Here is a 20,547-nt window from a genome sequence, read left to right as displayed (position 1 = left end):
TCGTAGTTGAATAAAAGTAGAGAAATAAAAATCAAAACAACAAACTTCTTACCTACAGCGGAGCTCAACACACTGACGAGTCGTCCACAGCGCAGGTTAAAGGCGGGTCACCAGCCGGCTAGATGCTGCTCGCTTACGACGTATTTATGGTTAAAAAACGACGCGTCCTGTCAGTTTGACAGTAAAAAAAGGGCCTGTTAGCAACGTATTAATTAAAATGTGTATGTATCACTTAAAACTAATCTTTCCAAAGACGTACATCCTCTTAATGTCGCCTGACAAACTTACAATATGGCAAACGGGTAGATGAAGCAGCCGGTTGCTTCGTGCTTGATTAAAGCTGCTCAGGCTAATATAGAGGCAGCAGTGATTATCGCCCCATGTGGCGGGAGGAATAAATAACCTCAGCGGGTGCATTTTCAAAGATCGTAGATTTAACATAAGAGTGTTCACATACTTCGATAAATTCATTCTCGATTACTTTTAGAGCGTATTTGGACGACTTTCCCAAATATCATCCTTTGTTTTTTACATTATTTTAGTTACGAATAATATGTAAATTAATACAGTATGTTTCTGTCTTATATCAAATTTCAGATTTCACAAAAGGTAAGTGAGAGTTAACACAATAATAGCTTTCGTCAATAATCAGTTCAGCAAAAAGTAAATTATAAGCAAATCTTTAGATATCGGGTGAGTTATGATAGTACATCGTCATACTATTATGAGGTCAAAACGAAGTCTCTCATATTAACAGGCATGAGGCGAGTAAGTAGAAGTAGGTAGGGGGTGAAACGTCTTGCTACAGTGTTGAAAAAAAAAAAATCAACCTGACGTGACCCGGATGTAGAATCATCCAGAACGAGGTCACTTCAGCTATCAACAACGTGCACCCATGTGTTGAGAAGTCTTACGGAAAACAGGTTGGAGTTTTTCTTGCTCATATCTCTTAATACATTTTTGGATTTTCATGAATTGTTCCGGTTTGTTAAAGTTTATTAATTGTAAGTCTTTGCTCGTTAGTTCGGTCTCACTAGAGACGTTTCAGTCTCAGAAGTGGGCAAGTTAGCTTCACTAGCTAACAGCTACCGGTATGTTGCCGGAGCAAAACTTTAACAATATGAAGAGAGCAGACAAGACTATTAACGGGATGTGGCCACGTTATTGCACTGGGATTAATTGGCATTGCGAAATGGAAATATCTTCAGTTAAATGCTTTCGTGGATATCAGACATGGTACAAACTGCACAGATGATGAGTTAAGATGCCTTGTTCATCAAGTAGTTTTAACCATAACAATAACGTTATTGATCCCCAAAGGGAAATTCACTTGTCTGGCATCTCATCTACCATTTACTAAATAATTAAAAAGTCTGATGGCTGTGGTGCTTTTACTTGTAAAATAAAAAAAGTCGCACTGTTTTTGACGCTCACTTCTGTTTTTTCACGTTGGAGTCGGTAATAAAAGTGGAAACGCCATGTTAACAGAAGATCCAAATGATTTGTTCAAAACCCTTAATCTGACGTGAGGCTCATGAAGTTATAAAGTGTAACTAACGTGGTACCAAGACTTTAACCAACAGAGTCTGGATTTATGTAGCCCTCACCAAGATGGCAGCTGACTAAGTATTTAATAAATACACAGCTGGTTTCATTTAATCAATCTTAAAACGTGACAGTGAAAGGAAACAGACTTTAAGTGTGAAGTCAGAGAAATGTGAGTGTGGGATGTTTGTGTCTCCATCAGGTTAACAAGCAGCCATCATGACGTCATTGGCCCACCAGTTGAAGAGGCTCGCACTGCCTCAAAGCGACCCCAACCTGCTGACCCGCAGAGAGGTCGCCTCGCTCCTCTTCGACCCCAAAGATGCTGCGTCCATGGACAGAAGCACCTTCTACGCCCTCGGTGAGTCCTGCACGCGGTCAGAAGATACACTAGATTCTTATTTCCCCTTTACAACCTGTTCACTCCCCCTCTTTGCCTCCCACCCTCTTCCTCCTGCCTCCAGGCTGTACAGGGCTGGAGGAGCTACTGGGGATCGAACCAGCCTTCCTGGAGTTCCAGGACACCCTGTTCAGCCGAGCGTCGCTGACCCTGGAGCGCAGCGTCCAGTCCAAAGAGGTCAACGAGAAGCTGGACGCCGGCATCTCGCTCTTCCTCACCCGCCTCTGCCCGTACTTCCTCCTCAAACCGGCTCACAAGTGCATCGAGTGGCTCGTTCACCGGTATGTTGAGCTTATGCAGACCAATATCGAAGTTTAAATTAACCACTAAATGTCTGTTGGTCTCTCTCAGATCACTTCCTGTGTTTTCAGACTGAATAAGGACGTCTTGTATCTGTTGTTGCAGCTTCCACATCCAGCTGTATAACACTGACAGCCTGCTGGCCTGCGCGCTGCCGTATCACGACACCAACGTGTTCGTCAGAGTCCTGCAGCTGCTCAAGATCAAAGACACCACCAACCGCTGGAACTGGCTGCACTGCCTGCAGGTCTGAACACTCTGCAAACACAGTGAATATTTATGTTATAAAGAGATATATCCCCCCTCCCCGGGCTGCCTGTGAACTCTGTGCTGTTGCTCCTTCAGAAACCAGGCGTGCCGTTGTCCAGAGGGACTCTGATCACTCACTGCTACTCAGACCTGAGCTTCATGGACTTCATCTGCACCATGGTCACCAAGGCCATCCAGGTAAAACACGTCTCACTCTGTCAGACCTGATTAACAAACAGTTCAGACTTCCCTGTTTTATCCTTTCGTGTAGTTTAGAGAGACCGATGATGATTTGTTTCTTCTCTTTCCTTCCTTCAGGCGTATTCTGGCCGCTCGGGAAGTTGCTCCCAGCTCAGAGTGATCTTCTCCTTCTACGCCTCCGCCATCGTCCCCGCCCTGGACGCTGTGGACAAAGTGTCCGACACCATCATATCCAAACTGCTGCCGTATGTTCAGAAGGTGAGAAAAACGTTCTTCTCCACCCATTTCTGTTTTTATGATCCTCGTTTGAGCCAGCAGACAAACAGCACTCTGACGTCAGTTTGTCACGTTACCAGTCAGAGGTCAGAGGTTAAAAACAGCCCAGAGTAGTTAAAAGTCTTGAAGACAGAAACAGAAACTCGAAGCCTCTCAATCGGCCCTGGCTCTGATGATGTCGTCCTGTCGTCCCTGCAGGGTCTGAAGTCGTCTCTGAGCGACTACAAAGCGGCGACCTACATGATCGTGTGCCAGCTGGCGGTGAAGGTGGTGATGGAGGCGAGTCTGGTGGACACGCTGGCAGCGCAGGTCAGCAGGTCTCTGCTCAGGGAGCCCGTGTTGGCTCAGGAGGGTCTGGGCTGCCTCATCGTGCTGCTGCAGAACCAGAAGGAGGGCGTGGCTGGGCCCAGGTAGGACCGCGCTCACACCGGCTGACACGCCCCCCTACAGGTGTAACATCCTCTCACCTGGCTGTTCTTCTTCCTCCTCAGAGCTTTCAGTCATCTGAGTTCCATGCCCGCGCTGGTCTCCACGCTGCAGGTGATGGCGGCGGCTCATGATGTCACTCCTCTGCTGCGCTACCTGCTGCCTCACCTGGTCCACGCCGCGTTCACCTGCAGCTCAGGTCAGAACTGGAACATGTGACATGTTTAAAAAGTCTCTCTGTGGTCGAAAGTTTGGACATTTAGCGACAGGAACAAACCTTTTATTGAGTTTACCTGTTGTTCTGTTTCCAGGTGAGACGGAGACGGGCGAGCTCGCCGTGTTCGAGTCCCTCCTGCAGTCCGTCCCTCTGACCAAAGGACTCGACCAGACTGTGGCTCGGTAACCTCACCTCGTGCTCCGTCCACACCCACCAGACTGCGACACAACCTTTAACCTGTGATTGGTTCAGCTTCACAGCTCACCTCTTCAAAGAGCATCACATTACATCAACACCTGAAACACGATTACACGTCGTCGTCTCTTTGCTGTGTCGCACCGCACAGAGAGAGCCGAACGACACGACGACGTTTACATTCAGACTCTTTCTGTTTGCTTTGCTTCTTTATTTTGCTGTGGCAGTAAAAATCTTAACTGAGATTCTGAAAGCAGGTGCAATAATAATAATACTAATAAGTAATAATAGTTGTGAGTCATTAATAGCTGAGACTTGTGTCCCTGTAGGCTGAGTGTGTCTGTGTTTCTCCTGCAGTTTGCTGTTGGACGAGTATCTGAGTCAGACTGAGCTCTCGGATGAAAACGTGTTGGCCCTCGATCAGCGGCTGCTGCCTCTCGTTCGACTGTTGGAGTCCCGGTCAGTCTGCCTGCTGCTGTGTGATGTGTTAATGTTTGACATGAACTCTGAACCAAACTCAGGAAATATTCTCATTAGAGCTGCAGCTGATTATTTGTTGTTATTGGATACATATTTTAAAAAGCAGCACAAACACACGAGCTCCTGGGACGGATTGATTCCTGGTGTTTCTGTTCTTAGCTGCTGTTGTTTTTGTTGATCAGCTCGTAGACTCAGCTCGACCTTCAGCTGTTTAAACTGAACAGACTCTCACCTCTTTTCACCTGAGAACAAACACCATTCACGATTCAACTCTTTATTGTTTTCTAAAAATCTCAGACGGAATAAGAATAATCTGTTTTTAGCCCTGATATATAAAATATCATTGCACATTTTAAAGAATAAACATTACGTTAGCAGAGCGTGTTAGCATTAGCGTTGTGTTTGTCCTCCGTCAGGTACTGTGGAGCTCTGGACGGCGTCCTCGGGGGTCACGTGACCGACGTCGGCAGCACCGAGCAGAAACGTCTCTTCCATCAGTTCCTGTCTCTGTCCATGAGCAGCGGAAAATACCAGGTACAGTGAACTCCTGTGCGTCCTCTGGTTTTACTAGAGAAGAGTTAAGAGGCTTTTTAAAGCGCGTTCATAGAAGACAGAAAATGCTAATTAAAAATGCTAACATGTGTAAGCTAGTGTTATCAGTGCACATCCTGTGTTCTCCATAAACATGATTCTACAAAGCTCTGGATCAACAGTGAGTTATTGTGTGTTTGTAGATGATGGGCGACTCGGACACGTCGCTGCTCCTCAGTCTGAAACACCCGCAGCCTTCAGTCAGAGTCTCTGCTGTGGAGCACCTGATGGGCATCATCACCTCCGGACAGGTAAGGCAGCTGACTTCCTGTTTTTGTACGGTCCAGAAAAACTTTGACTCACTGAAGGAGGATTGGGTTTTCTGTGAGGAGCATTTTCTTGCCTATGGTGCGCCTCAAGGCTCAAAGCAAGGTCCTCTCTCTTTCTCTGTTAACAAGCCTCTCATGGGTTAGGGTTAGTTAGCAGCTTCTGTTAGCAAACTTTTAATGGTGCAAAAATGTAAACGGGGGCTTACAGGTAGTATACCCCAAAGCATCATGGGAGCTGTTCTCCCACAACTTTGTGCCAGATTATCTTCAAAATAAAACTAAGAATATATTTACTAATCTGTTAACGTCACAGTTTTTAGGCTACTCTGATCACTTCAGAGACGATACTCGTAACTCCTCTCCTCTAACGAGCCTCGTGTGTCCTCTGTGCAGCAGCAGAGTGTGGACGGAGATTTCCTGAAGAACGCCGTCATGGACCGTCTGCAGGACGACGTGCCGCAGGTCGTCACCGCCACCCTCAAAGTCCTGGAGGTCAGTGAGGTCACAGATAATTAACAAGGCCGTGGACGGTGGTAGATTCAGGAGCAAATTACTCTGCATGTGTACTGTGTAGTGCCTGCAGCGCCCCCTTCAGGCCACTCAGCACGTATGTTTTATTTCTGTTGTTTCAGGTGTTGTTCGATGTGTTGGACCCTGAAGACATCGTGTTGTGTTTACTGTCACTGCTGCACAGAGTGGACGTGTCTGAGCGCTGGTCAGTGAACAGTTTTTATTTACTTATTTTTACTGAATCGGGACAGTTAATCAAGTTAACACAATACAGCACACCTCGCAGGACGGCACACACACATGCTCACAAACTGTTCTACACACACACACACACATTTGTTACATCACAAATAACACACATGCAATAAGTTGGTTAAAATGCAAGATGATCCCCAAACTGATGAACGGGCCTCAGAGGAGGAGACAGATGACGTTTGAGTGTCTCTTAAAGGTAAAGTTGTCCAGTCTCTGATACGTGCTGGTCACACACATGATCATCATCATTAAAACATTAGTTATTAACTTATTTAAACTTTAACATGCAAAAAAACTTGATACTCGAAACATGATATCTAATTTATCAAAGTCGGCTGATTGTGTTTGTCGTCTCCTCCAGGCTGCCCGTGCTGACGGAGGCGGTGCGTTTACTGTCCGACCCCCGGCTGGGAAAAGGAGACGCCGAGCTGGTGCAGAGGGCGGGCTGGAGGCTGCTTCCCTTCCTCGTCATCACCTCCGCTCAGCTCCAGCTCTCCGCCTGTGTCGCCCGATCCTCCATCGTCTCCCAACACCCGCTCACACAGACCTGGGCTGGAGGTGACGGCCTGCACCTTTAATGTTCACAGAGCAGTTTCACTACGTTTGTCTGTAACGGAAGAAGTTTTATTTTGAAGGGTTTCACTGATATATTTAAAGGAACAGTTCACAATGTTAGGAAAAACACTCATTTGCTTTCCCTGACAGATAAAAATGATGAAGCTACAATTAGCAGACAGTTAGCTTAGCTTAGCATAAAGACGGAAGTTCTTTGATGTTGTTCTCTGTGATTGAACCTGAACCTGATCCGCCCCTCAGAGCTGGATGACGTGATGAAGAGGAGCTCTGATCCGGACTTCGTAGGTTTGGCCAACCAGCGTCTCGTCTCCACGATGACCAAGAACCTGTCCAGCATGGAGCACTTCTCCAGATGCGACGCTGTGAGTGTTTGCCTGCTACCTGTGTGTACCTGCTTCAGTTTAAACACCTTCAGCTTAGTGAAACAGTGTGATGATTTCTGTCTGTGTGCTGTGATCAGCTGGAGAAGCTGGCTCTGTCGGTGGAGCAGCAGCGGGGCTCCGGCCTCAGAGCCAGGGCCTCTTTCCTGGTTCTGACCCGCACTCTGCTGCTCGGCCTCGGGGAGCTGAGCGGGACCCAGCACCTGCTCACTGCTCAGAGGGTCTACCTGCTGCTGGAGCCCCCCCTGCTGGAGGCCACCAGGGACGCAGCCGCTGCACAGGTAAGACAAGATGACTGAGAGCATCCTGAAAACTTCTTTAAAGTTCAGGACAAACTTCAGATTAAAGCTTCAGAGTTTTACAACAAACACAAAGAGCAACAGGAGCACTGAGAGGTTAAGAACGAGTCGCTAAGTAAAGACTGAGGGGACACACAGGTGTAGTGATTCCTTTCTAAACCCAGTTTTCTCTGACAGGAAGCAGACCGTCCCCTCAGCCCCCCCGCCTCCTTCTCTGACGCCCTGACTGTGTACCTGAGCAGGTGTGAGCAGACAGGTGACCAGCTGCACACAGAGTTCAGCTTCGTCCTCATGTCTCTGCTCAGAGACTTCATCTCCTCGCTCAGGTGTCACGACGCCTCCTTCACAGGTAAAAACCCTCCTTGATGAGTGACGGCTGTAAGTTTACCTGACCGGACAAACAGGAAGTTGTGTTTTGTTCTTCCTGTCAGGTGACGTGTGGTGGAACCCGGAGAAGCTCGACACAAACACCTGCTGTTACCTGGGGCTGATCTGTCGCCTCTTCAGTGTCCTCATCAGCGGGGCGGGGGAGGGGCCGGCCGCCGGGAGCTTCAGAGACATGATGAAGCTGTTCATCCAGGTATGAGGTCACTTCCTGTTTGATATCAGAGAGGAAGAAAAAGTTTCCTCTGACAGTAAGAGAGCATCTCCGTCTCCTCCAGGTTCACCTGCCTGAGCCTCAGGTGCTCTTCAGGTTCTTGTGCATGCTGTGGGGATACAGCGGTAACCATGGAGACCAGCTGGACCTGAAGGTGGGCGCCGTGCTGCAGACTCAGGCTCTGTATGTGGGCGGAGCTCTGCTGAGCGTCCAATCAGCCGCCACGCTGCAGGAGCTGACGGCCGGCGACTCGCCATGTGAGTGACCAAAACATGATCCTCTGAGAGAGAGAGAGAGAGAGAGAGAGAGAGAGAGAGAGAGAGAGAGAGAGAGAGAGAGAGAGGTGGGGAGAGAGAGAGAGAGAGAGAGAGAGGTGGGGAGAGAGAGAGAGAGAGAGAGAGAGAGAGGTGGGGGGAGAGAGAGAGAGAGAGAGAGAGAGAGGTGGGGAGAGAGAGAGAGAGAGAGAGAGAGGTGGGGGGAGAGAGAGAGAGAGAGAGAGAGAGGTGGGGAGAGAGAGAGAGAGAGAGAGAGAGGTGGGGGAGAGAGAGAGAGAGAGAGAGAGAGGTGGGGGAGAGAGAGAGAGAGAGAGAGAGAGAGAGAGAGAGAGAGGTGGGGGGAGAGAGAGAGAGAGGGGTGGGGGGGAGAGAGAGGTGGAGAGAGAGAGGTGGGGGGGAGAGAGAGGTGGAGAGAGAGAGGTGGGGAGAGAGAGAGAGGGGGAGAGAGAGAGAGGGGGAGAGAGAGAGACGGGGAGAGAGAGAGACAGGGGGAGAGAGAGAGACAGGGGGCGAGAGACAGGGGGAGAGAGAGAGACAGGGGGCGAGAGCGAGCGAGAGAGTGAGGGAGAGAGGGGGGGCGAGAGCGAGCGAGAGAGTGAGGGAGAGAGGGGGGGCGAGAGCGAGCGAGAGAGTGAGGGAGAGAGGGGGGGCGAGAGCGAGAGAGTGAGGGAGAGAGGGGGGGCGAGAGCGAGAGAGGAAGAGAGGGAGGGGGAGCGAGAGAGAGGGAGAGAGAGAGTTTATATCTATGGCGGTTATCATGTTTAATCTGTCTGTCTCTCTCTCCCCCTGTCTCTCTCTCTCTCTCTCTCTCTCTCTCTCTCTCTCCCCCTGTCTCTCTCTCTCTCTCTCTCTCTCTCTCGCTCCCCCTGTCCCCTGTCTCTCTCTCCCTCCCCCTGTCCCCTGTCTCTCTCTCCCTGTCCCCTGTCTCTCTCTCCCTGTCTCTCTCTCTCTCTGCCTGTCTCTCTCTCAGTGGTCCCGTCTCTGCTGTGCTGTCTCACCTCTCCGGTTCGTGAGGTCCGGAGGGCGGCCCTTGGCGCTCTGCAGAGCCTATCAGGAGCCAGCGCTTCTCCCTTCCAGCCAATCACAGAGAAGCTCCTGAAGACGTCAGAGGAGATCATCGCTGACGCTTCTTACCTGAGCCAGGTGAGTCCCGGTCACAGATCAGTCTCCAGCATCCTCGTGACGCAGATATTTGACTCGCTGACTGAAGCGCTGCTGCGTCTCCCTGCAGGCTCTGAGCGCGCTCCATGACGAGTCTCCGTCCGTCAAACTGAACTCGCAGCAGAAGAAGCTGCAGGCGTCGCTGCAGCAGCTGCTGCTCAGCGTTCAGACTCCCAGCTGCCCGTCGTACAGCGCCGCCGCCCTGCTGCGAGCGCTCAGCCACGTCAACGGACAGGTGAGAGCACCAACACCTGCACAGGTATGATGACATGAAACCAGGAGAATCACTGTCTGACCTCCTCCTTCTCCTCCTTCTCCTCCTCCCCTCCTCTCAGTCCGTCCTCTCCGCTCTGCTTCCTGTCCTGGATCGGCTCCTGGAGCAGCACGTCCTCGACGCCCCCGCCCTGCTGCGGGCCGAGGCCCAGCTCATGCAGCTCGTCCTGGGGAAGTTCAACGAGGCGTCGGCCCCGCTGCTGGTACACGACCAGAACTGTCTGGACCTGTTCATCCGAGCTCTGAGGACCTCGACACAGCAGCACAGCGACATCCCCAGCAGCCAGATCGTCGCTCTGGAACAGGTCAGGATAAACTGACCCGGGTTAAAAACCCGACTCACACCAGGGACATTGAGAGCGTAGCATCAGGGTTAAACCAGGGACCAAATTCATTCATTCATTCAAACCTTTATTTAAGCCTGGAAAATCATTGAGGTCTCCCTCATTCACAACGATGTCGAGATACAGAAAGAACGACCAACAACACAGTAATCAATAAAAACAAGCTGAGTTTCAGCGATTCGAGAACATCGCCTTCATTAGTTCGAGAGAAATTAGAGTGTCGATCCTGAGAGTGTGTTGTCAGTAAGTCCACATGTTCGGAGCAGGGCGGATTCTCCAGGTTCAGAGTGAAGGCGAGGCACAGCAGGAGACAGATCAATAAAAGATATTACAGCTGTCACATCACTGCACTGTACATGGTCGGGATGACAGCACCCAGACATCCAGCAGGGTTGAAAAGAGGCTCGAGTCAAGTCAGATTCAAAGGCATCAAAGCACATTGAACAAGACTGACATATTTGATTAATGGGACACCAACCGTCTGAAAACGGGGACAAACCTGCAGAGAGGAGCGGAACAAATGAGGAGCCAAACCAGCCTCATACAAAGAAGGAAAGAGACACCTTTGTTGAACCAAGTGTAAACCGTGTGTGCACTCTGCTTCGTCTGACAGGAGGCATAGAAGCGAGTTTAAGGGGATGAATCCAGGTGATCTTCATGACTGACGTCTCTTCATCATCATCTCTCCACAGATCACGAAGCCGTTCTTCTCGGCGATCGCAGTCGAGGCGGTGCAGCAGAAGCTTCTGTCGGTGATGTTCGACCTGCTGGTGGAGAGCAGGAGCCCCCTGGTGGCCAACACCATCAGCAGCGTCTTCAAAGGGGTGAGCTCTGCCTCCAGCTGTTCACCAACACAAACATCCATAGATTTAATTTTCATACAATCGTGCTGATCGGGAATAATATGTCTGCTTACAGATCGTCTAAATGCTCACGTGTCGTCAGCTTTCAACCTTGTTTCTCCTCTTGTCAGATCACAGTGGACGCTCAGCTGATCGCCAACGAGCTCGCTCCTCCTGAAAAACCCAAAGTGAGCGTGACGGTGCAGCAGACCCGCAGGAGCAGGATGACTCAGAGGTGACGCTCAGTTAAAGGAAATCACCCCGCAGTCCGAACACGCTGCCGTGTGAACACTCATGTAACAAAGACACGCCTCTGTTCTCTGTGTTAACAGGAAACCCGAGGAGAGCGATGCTGCTGCAGGTCCAGCAGGGGGCGCTGTGCCGTGGCAGAGGGTCACTCTGATCCTGGAGCTGCTGCAGCACAAGAAGAAGATGAAGAGAGCTCAGGCGCTGGTGCCCGCTCTGTTCTCGCTGCTCGCAAGGTAACGACACGTGATTACAGAAGACCAAACTGAGAGAGCAGCCAGATGATTTTACTCACAGTTTTCATCATAGAACAGGAAGTGAGGAATACATGTCTGATTTAAACTTAAAAGACAACATGTGTGAGACGTCCTGCAGAGCTGAAGCTGATCCCAGGTCTGTTTGTCTGCAGGAGTCTGGAGTCGAGTCCAGCTGATCACAGTAACCTGGAGTACACCAAACAGCTGCTGCTCAGCTGCCTGCTCAACGTCTGCCACAAGCTGCCTCCTGCAGGGGGCGCTGTGGGGGCAGGTGGGTGCACATCAGAGAATACATGTGGCTGTGTGAGCTGATGTCGCCTGCAGGTGTGTGATGAGTGTTTGTCTCTGCAGACGTTCTGGACGAGGAGAAGTTCAGCGTGGAGCTCGTGGTTCAGTGCATCCGAGCGTCCGACATGCCGCAGACTCACCACCACGCCCTGCTGCTGCTGGGAGCCGCCGCCGCCATCTTCCCTGTGAGTGATGTCATCATTAATGGACCAGGAGTGCAACTAACCGTGATGTTCATCATCCATTAGTCTGTCGGAAATTTGAATATCTCCTCTTCCCCTTTCTACTCCTCCTCCTTTGCCTCCTTCTTGTCCTCTTCCGCTTCTTCTACCTTCTCCTCCTTCCTTTCCTCCTCTTCTTCCTCCTCCTCCTTCCTTTCCTCCTCCTCTTCTTCCTCCTCCTCCTTCTTTTCCTCCTCTTCTTCTTCCTCCTCCTCGTCCTCCCGCAGGAGAAAGTCCTGCACAACATCATGCCGATCTTCACCTTCATGGGGGCGAACATCCTGCGTCTGGACGACTCGTACAGCTTCAGAGTGATCGATCAGACGGTGCAGATGGTGATCCCGGCTCTGATCCAGGTGAGACAAACACTCACCTGCAAACAGGTGGAGGCCGAGCGGACATGAAAACCCAGAGGAGGAAGAACCCAAACATGTTGTGTTTTATGATAATGTAACATTACTCCTCCTCTCCTCCCTCGCTCCTCCTGTCTCCTCCTCCTCCTCTTCAGGCCCACCAGCTCTCAGACGGCAGCTCCTCCTCTCACGTGGTCTCCGTGGTGACGAGGATCATGCACGTGTTCGCGGACGCTCTTCCTCACGTGCCGGATCACCGTCGGGTGCCGATTCTGTGTCAGCTGGTGACCACGTTAGGCCCCGCCCACTTCCTGTGGGTCCTGATGCTCCTCCTCTTCAAGCTGCACGCCACGCAGACGTCCGGCGACACCAGCGAGAAGGTGAGACGTTATTTTATTTCATCGTCCATAGCGCCCCCTAGTGAATCCCAACGGCACATTTTACCTACATGTGCAGAATTTGATGTGCACATCTTTCGTGTCGGGACCTACAGAAAAGCCACACCCAAAACCCAACAGGAAGTCAGCCATTTGTGTTTTATTTTGAAATGTAGGTGTTCATGAGCTCTCTCTGTTTGATAAACCAAAAGTAAACAAGCAGACGAATTGATCCAGCTGTAAGAATACTCTTCATGCCTGCACAGAGCAGGCTTCTGTCAGCGTCACGGCCTCCTCATGTGTCCTGTGTGTTTGTGGCTGCAGGACGCCGCTCTGGAGAGAGACGTGGACTTCTGGATCTCTCTCTGCTGTCAGTTCGAGGTGTCGGATCAGCTCACCTCCCTCATCAACATCCTCAACTTCCTGCTGCAGCTTCCCGACGACAAAGACGACGGTGAGACAAAGACCTAAAATACGACATCCACCCTGCTCCAGTGGTGAGAAAGCTCTCTGACTGTTGACCGGATTTATTCCGGATGTTTCTCTCCTCTGCAGCTCCGGTGAAACGCCCGGTGGGCAGGAGAGGAGCGAAGAAGAAGGCGGAGGAGGAGGAGAAGGTGGAGGAGCTGATCTTCAGTGTGGAGGCTCACAGCAGCAAAGAGCTGCGGCACTTTAAGTTCCTCTGCGTCTCCTTCATGGCTCAGCTGCTCGGCTCGGCCAGCTTCATCGGGAAGGTCAGAGACGACTTAGTAACGTTTTAGGAAGCAGGACGTGAAAGAGCAGGGAGGCTTTTATTCTGAAAAACCTCAAAGTGTTTATGTGCACAGGCTGTAACAAACAGACAGATAATACTAACTTAATCCTTAATAACAACAATAATAATGTTTTGTATTTTAAATGTGTTTAAATAAAGTTGGTTTGAATCCTCTGTTTGTGTCTCAGGTGGCAGACGGTGGTGACGACGTGGACGAGTCTCTGCAGCAGCTGCAGCAGAGGTCAGTTCACTCAGTGCGAACACTTCACCATCACTTTGATATAAAGCAGCAGGTTAACGTGTGTGTGTGTGTGTGTGTGTGTGTGTGTGTGTGTGTGTGTGTGTGTGTGTGTGTGTGTGTGTGTGTGTGTGTGTGTGTGTGTGTGTGTGTGTGTGTGTGTGTGTGTGTGTGTGTGTGTGTGTGTGTGTGTGTCAGGCTGCTGGAGGAGATCCTGCGGTACATCCACAGCGTTGCTCGCTGTGTGGAGGAGAACGCCGACAAACCCACGGCCAAGTTCTGGAGAGTTCTGCTGAACAAAGCCTACGACGTGCTGGACAAGGTGTCGTACTGCGCACTGCTGTGTGACGCCACCTGTCATTATATTCACTCTGTGTTCTGTCGCGCTGCTCGTGTTGTTGTAACAGACGTCGTCCTGGTGCTCGGCTGTGCTCAGAGTGTGCCGTAGCATCTTTCAGAAGATGAACACACGTGTTTGTAAGAGAGGAAACTGCCTCTCATCGTTGCCTCCTGTCCTCCAGGTGAACTCCTTGTTGCCCACGGATACTTTCATCACGGTGATGAGGGGGCTGATGGGTAATCAGCTGGCGTCGGTCAGGAGGAAGGCCATGGAGCTGCTTAACAACAAACTGCAGCACAGAAGCACCTGGGAGGAGCAACAGGTAACACATGGAGCTGTAGCCGCACCTGAAACATGGTTACCTTTAAATATGGAACATGAACTTTGACCTTTAGCTGCGTCTCAGAAACACGATGGTTCTTCTGACCGTGCTGCTAAGATGCTGCTATGATGTCTGTCCTCTGTCAGGTCACTGCCCTGTTACAGCTGATCGGCGACCTGCTGAGCATTGTGGGTAAAAGTCACATTAAGGTGGAGGAGGAGGCGGAGCACGCCATCAACAGGCAGACGGCGCTCTACAGCCTCAAGCTGCTCTGTCGCAGTTTCGGCTCCCACCACCAGGAGGCGTTCGTCCCCGTGCTGCTGCAGACGGTAGAGGTCGTCACGGCGCCGCAGGAGGAGAAGAACGTGACGGGCAGTGCTCTGCTGTGCGTCGCAGAGGTGGTGAGCACGCTCAGAGCGCTCGCCATCCCGCAGCTCCCGAGGTCAGAAAAAAACACGTTTTGAAAGTGTCCTGTGCTCTGATTGGTCGGCTGTTAGCAGGTAGCTGACGTGTGTTTTACCTGCAGGTTGATGCCGGCGGTGCTGCAGACACTGACAGACAGGAAGGAGCTGCTGACCAATGAGATCTACCTGCTGAGCGCCGTCACCGCCCTGCAGCGCGTCACAGAGACGCTGCCGCACTTCATCAGCCCGTACCTGCAGGACACCACGCTACAGGTGAGACACACACCTGCAGGAGGGTGTCAAACACACAGGAGAGAGAAACTCAGATTGTGTTGTAGCCGCTCAGCAGCTAACAGCTAACACTTCCTGTTCCTGCAGGTGTGTCGGCTGACTCGGCTGGTCGGGTCCTCCTCCTCCTCCTCCTCCTCCTCCTCCACCACCTCCTCCACCTCCGCCCAGCTGTCCATGCGTCTCGCCTCACTCAGGAGCACCATTGCCACCAAGCTGCCCCCGCGGGTCCTACTGCCCACCCTCAGCAAGTGCTACAGCCACATGGTGGTGGACAAGAAGGTGTGAACTCAGTGTTTAGTTAAATATCAGCACGTTAGTCGTTGTTTGATTCGACTGAAGAGTTTCTGCATGAGTGAAATAAATATCAGAACGTATGAAGATATTTTCTCTCCTAAGACTTCAGCTGTGTTTGCTCAGTGTGTGCTGTGTGCTTCCCTGCAGGCTCAGCTGGGGGCGCTGATGAGCATCCTGAAAGAACACATCAGTCACATGGAGAAGGAGCAGCTCAACGTCCACCAATCAGAGCTCACCTCCTTCTTCCTCAGGGCGCTGGACTTCAGAGCTGAACACTGTCAGGTGGGTTTGATGTTTCTGTGAGCAGGTTGAAGGAAAACAGGAAACTGAGCTTTAAAATCTGGTCGTCTTCTTCTTCTTCTTCTTCTCCTTCTTCTCCTTCTTCTTCTCCTTCTTCTTCTTCTTCTCCTTCTTCTTCTTCTTCTCCTTCTTCTTCTCCTTCTTCTCCTTCTTCTCCTTCTTCTTCTCCTTCTTCTCCTTCTTCTCCTTCTTCTCCTTCTCCTTCTTCTTCTCCTTCTCCTTCTTCTTCTTCTTCTTCTTCGTCTTCGTCTTCGTCTTCGTCTTCTTCTTCTTCTTCTCCTTCTCCTTCTTCTTCTTCTTCTCCTTCTTCTTCTTCTTCTCCTTCTCCTTCTTCTTCTTCTTCTTCTCCTTCTCCTTCTTCTTCTCCTTCTTCTTCTTCTTCTTCTCCTTCTCCTTCTTCTTCTCCTTCTTCTCCTTCTTCTCCTTCTCCTTCTTCTCCTTCTTCTCCTTCTTCTTCTCCTTCTTCTCCTTCTTCTTCTCCTTCTTCTTCTCCTTCTTCTCTGCCATTGTTGGTGCGTCGCTGCATTTCTTAGTTCACTTCCTCCTCCTGTAGATCAGTTGAATAGTTTGAAAGCACCAACTGGACTGTGCATTTCTGTGTCACGAAAGCAGCTGTGAGATTCTCCTGTTCAAATGTTCAAACCAAACTCCATTCAAAAAACACTCATTTTAAAGTCGTGTTCTTGTCGTCTCACAGACAGACCTGACACAGCATGAACTCAGCCTCTGTACTAACCTGCCTCCTGATGTAGTTCTCTCAGCATCCTCTCAGCCTGTTTATTGTCATTAAATCTCAGTAACATCTGTTTGTTGTGGCTTCATCGCGCTGTAGTGAGACAGATCTCAGCCCACCTGTGACTTGTTAGATACAGTGAAACTGCCACTCAGCGGAGACAGATGGACAGGCGCTCCACAGCTGAAACAGAACGCTGGTAGTTGGTGTCCTTCAGAGAAATCCTGGTACTGATCCGAGCTAACAGCTCGTCACACTGGGCACTGGTCAGCCTCGAGGAGCTGGAAGCAGCAGGAGAGTTCATCAGACACAGCTCAGGAGGAGGAGGGAGGTTAACCAGCTGTTTTCTCCTCCTGATGATGTGTGTCATTAACAGCACAGTTAAAGAGATTGTTACAGTTTTCAGTCGGTTCCAGAAGACAAAACGTCCTCAGAGGAGCAGAGAGTGACTTCCTGTTTGTGTTGTCAGGGCGACCTGGAGAAGACGGCCGAGGTGGAGGGCTGTGTGATCGACTGTCTGCTCTCCATGGTGATGAAGCTGTCTGAGGTGACGTTCAGGCCGCTCTTCTTCAAGGTAACGTCTTTCAACTGAACGCCTGACTCTTTGTGTCAGAGGATGACTGCAGGTGTGCCTCAGTGTTTGTGTCCTTCCTCCTGCAGCTGTTCGACTGGAGTAAATCGGACAGTAAAGATCGTCTGCTGACGTTTTACCGACTGTCCGACTGCATCGCCGAGCGGCTCAAAGGACTCTTCGTCCTGTTCGCAGGAAACTTAGTGAAGCCGTTCGCCGACCTGCTGAGACTCACCAACACCTCAAAGACAGGTGAGGCAGCACTGAGCATGATGACCTCTTGTGTCATCAGAGACTTCAGCTGCTCACTCAGCACATTTACAGTTTGTCCTTCAGAGGGAAGCGAGGCTTCAGAATGAACCCAGGTCCACATGTTCAGTCAGGATCCTTCTTTGTCTCTGAATCTTGTTCAATGACTTTCTGTGCTTCAGACGAGCTGCTGTTTGACTCGAGCCGCGCTGAAGAGAAGAGCAGTCTGCTGCTGCAGCTCGTCCTCGACTGTCTGCACAAGATCTTCCTCTACGACACGCACAGATTCCTCAGCAAGGAGCGAGCCGACGCCCTGCTGGGCCCGCTCGTCGACCAGGTGAGAGCGCACACACCTGTCTCACACCTGTCACGTGGTTACCGTCAACACCAAGGCGTCCTCTGTCTGCACAGACAGTGATCAGGTGACAGGAAGAGCTCAGGTTACAGTGATGTCACGGCTCATGTCAATCAATAGTCATCTCTGCATGTTTGATGGGTGTGAGCAGAGTGTGAAGGTGTTTTTGTGCTGTAAGAAGACAAAACGACGACTGATGAATAAATGATTGTAGCCTGGTTTCAGCGCCGTGTTTAACCGCAGTGTTCACAGCTGTAGAAACGTCTGAGCCGCTCCCTACCAGCTGATCACTGTGATATCCTGAAGCATGAGGACAGAGACGATGACTCTCTGACATGTTCCCTTAAACCAAAAAGACTTCTCCTTTCTGTCACCGTGACTTCAGTTTCCTTTACGTCCACGCCGATGACTTCACATCCACTCGTTTCCTCTGAACCGACTCGGTTCACAGAAACGAGCTGATTTGTTTTCAGTGAACTGACTCGTTGATCGGGCCCAGACCCGGCCGATGAACTTATTTGCGCCTCTGAATTGACTCGTTTTACATTAAGTTTAAATTAAGACTCGTTAACTCGCGTCCTGATGCCCGACTCCATCCTGTAAACTGACTCGTCTTTACAATCGACCCAGCACCTGATTTGTGTCTATGAACTGACTCATTAACTCGTTGTCTGTCTGACTCGTGCGTGCTGTGCAGCTGGAGAACACTGTGGGAGGAGCCCAGGTGTACGAGCGGAGGGTGACCCAGCACCTGGTGCCCTGCGTGGGTCAGTTCTCTGTGGCGCTGTCCGACGACGCTCTGTGGAAAACTCTCAACTACCAGATCCTGCTGAAGACCAGACACACTGACGCCAAGGTGACACACACACACAGACACACACACACACACGCCCGGCTGCCTTCTAGCCTGAGCTCACTGTGCCCTGAGCGTCGCCTCTCAGGCTGCATACGGACCTGCAGACATGTTTGTGTTTCAGTTTGTCTCCTTCTTCTTCATGCACACTTTTAAATGAATGCAGTACATGTACTTGTAGCGTGATATTTCTACAGTGTAGTGTGAGTACTTTTACTGCAGTACAGGAAGTGATCACCTCCTCCTCCTCCTCCTCCTCCTCCTCCTCCTCCTCCTCCTCCTCAGGTGCGGTTCTCCTCCCTGCTGGTGCTGATGGAGCTCGCGTCCAAGCTGAAGGAGAACTACATGGTGCTGCTGCCGGAGACCATCCCCTTCCTGGCTGAACTGATGGAGGGTGAGGACGCACACGCACACACACGCACACACGCACACACACACACACGCACACACAGTGTAGTTTGGGATATCAGATAAAAGTTCCGTGATCGTGTGAAACAGAGAAACAGTCGTGCAGAATAAGAAACAAACGAACAGTGAGCTTCGTGTTCGCTCTGTAAGACCTGAAGCTGCTCCAGCTTCCTGTCCGGAGAGAGCAGGCTCACTGTGACGTTATATTCAGTGTATTACGGTAATAAAGCACAGAATGTCATACAGAGTTCTAATGAGTGTGTTTGTTTCAGATGAGTGTGAGGAGGTGGAGCAGCAGGTGCAGAAGGTGGTTCAGGAGATGGAGAACATCCTGGGAGAGCCGCTACAGAGCTACTTCTAACACACACACACACACACACACACACACACACACACACACACACACACACACTGATTCATCAGCTGTAATCTGATGACCTCATGTCTCTGTCTCTCTCATATCTGCACCAGAAATAAAAACTGTTGTTAAAAGTCATTTTTGTTTTTGTTTTAAAGTAAAAACTTTATTTAAAACTGACAAAAAGCAGCAAATGAACTTTTCTGCTTTAAAATTCACCAAAACAAATCATCGATTTTTTAAAACAACTTGAATATTTAACATTTTTTCTGTCATTGATTATTACAAGAATATTTGCAGCTCTCACGGCAGCTCGTATTAAAAACTTGGTCAGCGTTCTTCTTCATTTGAAAGCGTTCCAACACGACGCGGGTGAATCCGGTCGTCTCTGTGATCCTGACAAACAGACAAACTCAAACTATACGATCTTTTTAAAGCCAACACAAACAGAGAAACCAGATATGATGACTGAACGACAGAGGAGCAAACAAGATGGCCGCCTGCAGGACAGGAGGAATAGAGGCCTGTCTCTGCAGCTGAATGAACAATAAAACGAGTTTCCTTCAGAGATCAGCTGATTCTCATCTGATGGGAAGAAAATGTGTTTATGAAACACTTCCTGTTTTCTTTCATCATATGTGGCTTTTTTTCCTGTAAGTCATCAGGTCCACTTTCAGTATGAGGACCGGTTTTATTTTGACTCCTGATTCTGATTATCGGAGGTACATTCCTGTCATTTAGAAAGTTGTGGCTGTCTGACTCATGACAAACATCCTGAGACGCCCTGAGAGCGACGGCTGACTCGTGAGTCACCAGGAAATAACTCGTTGCAGGTCGTCAGTGTGAGAGTTCACATCAGTTTAAAGCTTCTGTTTTTAGATGTTCAAAAACACCTGAGACTCTTCACCTGCTGCTCACAGTGTGAACTCACTCCTCACATTAACGTGACTGTTATCTTTTTTATATATATATATTTTTTTATATTTAAGATTTTTTGGGGCTTTTGCCTTTATTGATAAGGCGGCTGAAGAGAGACAGGAAGTGTGGGGAGGAGAGAGTGGGGGGGGTAACGTGCCCAGCAGGCCGGGAGTCAAACCTGCGATCAGAGCGTGGAGGACTGTGACCTCTGCACACGAGGCGCCTGCTCCACCAACTGAGCTAAAGCAGCTCTCCAACATGACTGTTATCTTGTACGCAATTAAAATGACAAAGTTATATTGAAAGAGAATTCGAAGGGAAAAAAACACATTTATTTCACACGTTTTAAACCTTTGGACTGAATGAAGGATCGTTCTGTGTCAGCCGGGTGTAAGAGCTTCATCGGCTTTACTATCAATACTTGAACTTATTGATTCTGACGATTATTTCACATCCATTCATGTAAAATGGCAAAAGGCACCAAAACGTTACTTCACACTAAACAAAGCAATCAAATAGAACTTTTTAAAGACGCAGTGTGTGACGTTTCTCTGCCCGGCTCTGTGAGGATGCGTCTGGACTTTGAGTCTGTAGCAAAGTTTGGATCAAAGTTTAAATAAAGTTTTATGTTCACCGTGAACAGTCACCTGAACAGTTTGTGTTTGTCAATAATAAATCCTCCTGCTTTAATGTGTACATCTGCGCATGAACTCTTCTTCTGTGGTGTATTAAAAGTAGAACAGTTAGTTTGTAAT

At 49.9% G+C, this 20,547-nt stretch overlaps 1 protein-coding gene across 1 annotated transcript; it reads left to right on the top strand.

Annotated features, from left to right (window-relative positions):
* The first annotated feature begins 877 nt into the window (after window positions 1–877).
* On the top strand, window positions 878–18,977 carry heatr1 (HEAT repeat containing 1). The gene is made up of 45 exons (XM_069664007.1): window positions 878–923; window positions 1,748–1,906; window positions 2,010–2,226; window positions 2,351–2,492; window positions 2,591–2,692; window positions 2,813–2,953; window positions 3,170–3,381; window positions 3,463–3,596; window positions 3,709–3,796; window positions 4,167–4,268; window positions 4,706–4,823; window positions 5,024–5,131; window positions 5,543–5,641; window positions 5,782–5,864; window positions 6,276–6,472; window positions 6,731–6,852; window positions 6,951–7,151; window positions 7,347–7,518; window positions 7,601–7,749; window positions 7,832–8,024; window positions 9,013–9,185; window positions 9,274–9,438; window positions 9,539–9,781; window positions 10,513–10,644; window positions 10,794–10,897; window positions 10,995–11,144; window positions 11,318–11,436; window positions 11,517–11,638; window positions 11,902–12,030; window positions 12,183–12,407; window positions 12,729–12,858; window positions 12,960–13,138; window positions 13,347–13,399; window positions 13,595–13,718; window positions 13,918–14,058; window positions 14,205–14,500; window positions 14,585–14,735; window positions 14,841–15,032; window positions 15,195–15,329; window positions 16,550–16,654; window positions 16,741–16,903; window positions 17,083–17,237; window positions 17,953–18,111; window positions 18,394–18,502; window positions 18,789–18,977. The coding sequence occupies exons 2-45, from the start codon at window positions 1,765–1,767 to the stop codon at window positions 18,875–18,877; spliced, it is 6,465 nt and encodes a 2,154-aa protein (XP_069520108.1). The 5' UTR covers window positions 878–923; window positions 1,748–1,764; the 3' UTR covers window positions 18,878–18,977.
* The last annotated feature ends 1,570 nt before the right edge of the window (window positions 18,978–20,547 follow it).

Source organism: Semicossyphus pulcher, unplaced genomic scaffold (assembly GCF_022749685.1).
Source record: "Semicossyphus pulcher isolate SPU_LCO1_2020_fin unplaced genomic scaffold, fSemPul1.0.p SCAF_16, whole genome shotgun sequence".
NCBI lineage: Eukaryota > Metazoa > Chordata > Actinopteri > Labriformes > Labridae > Semicossyphus > Semicossyphus pulcher.
The sequence above is the reverse complement of the archived record's forward strand: the minus strand, read 5'-3'. Positions and strand labels throughout refer to the sequence as shown.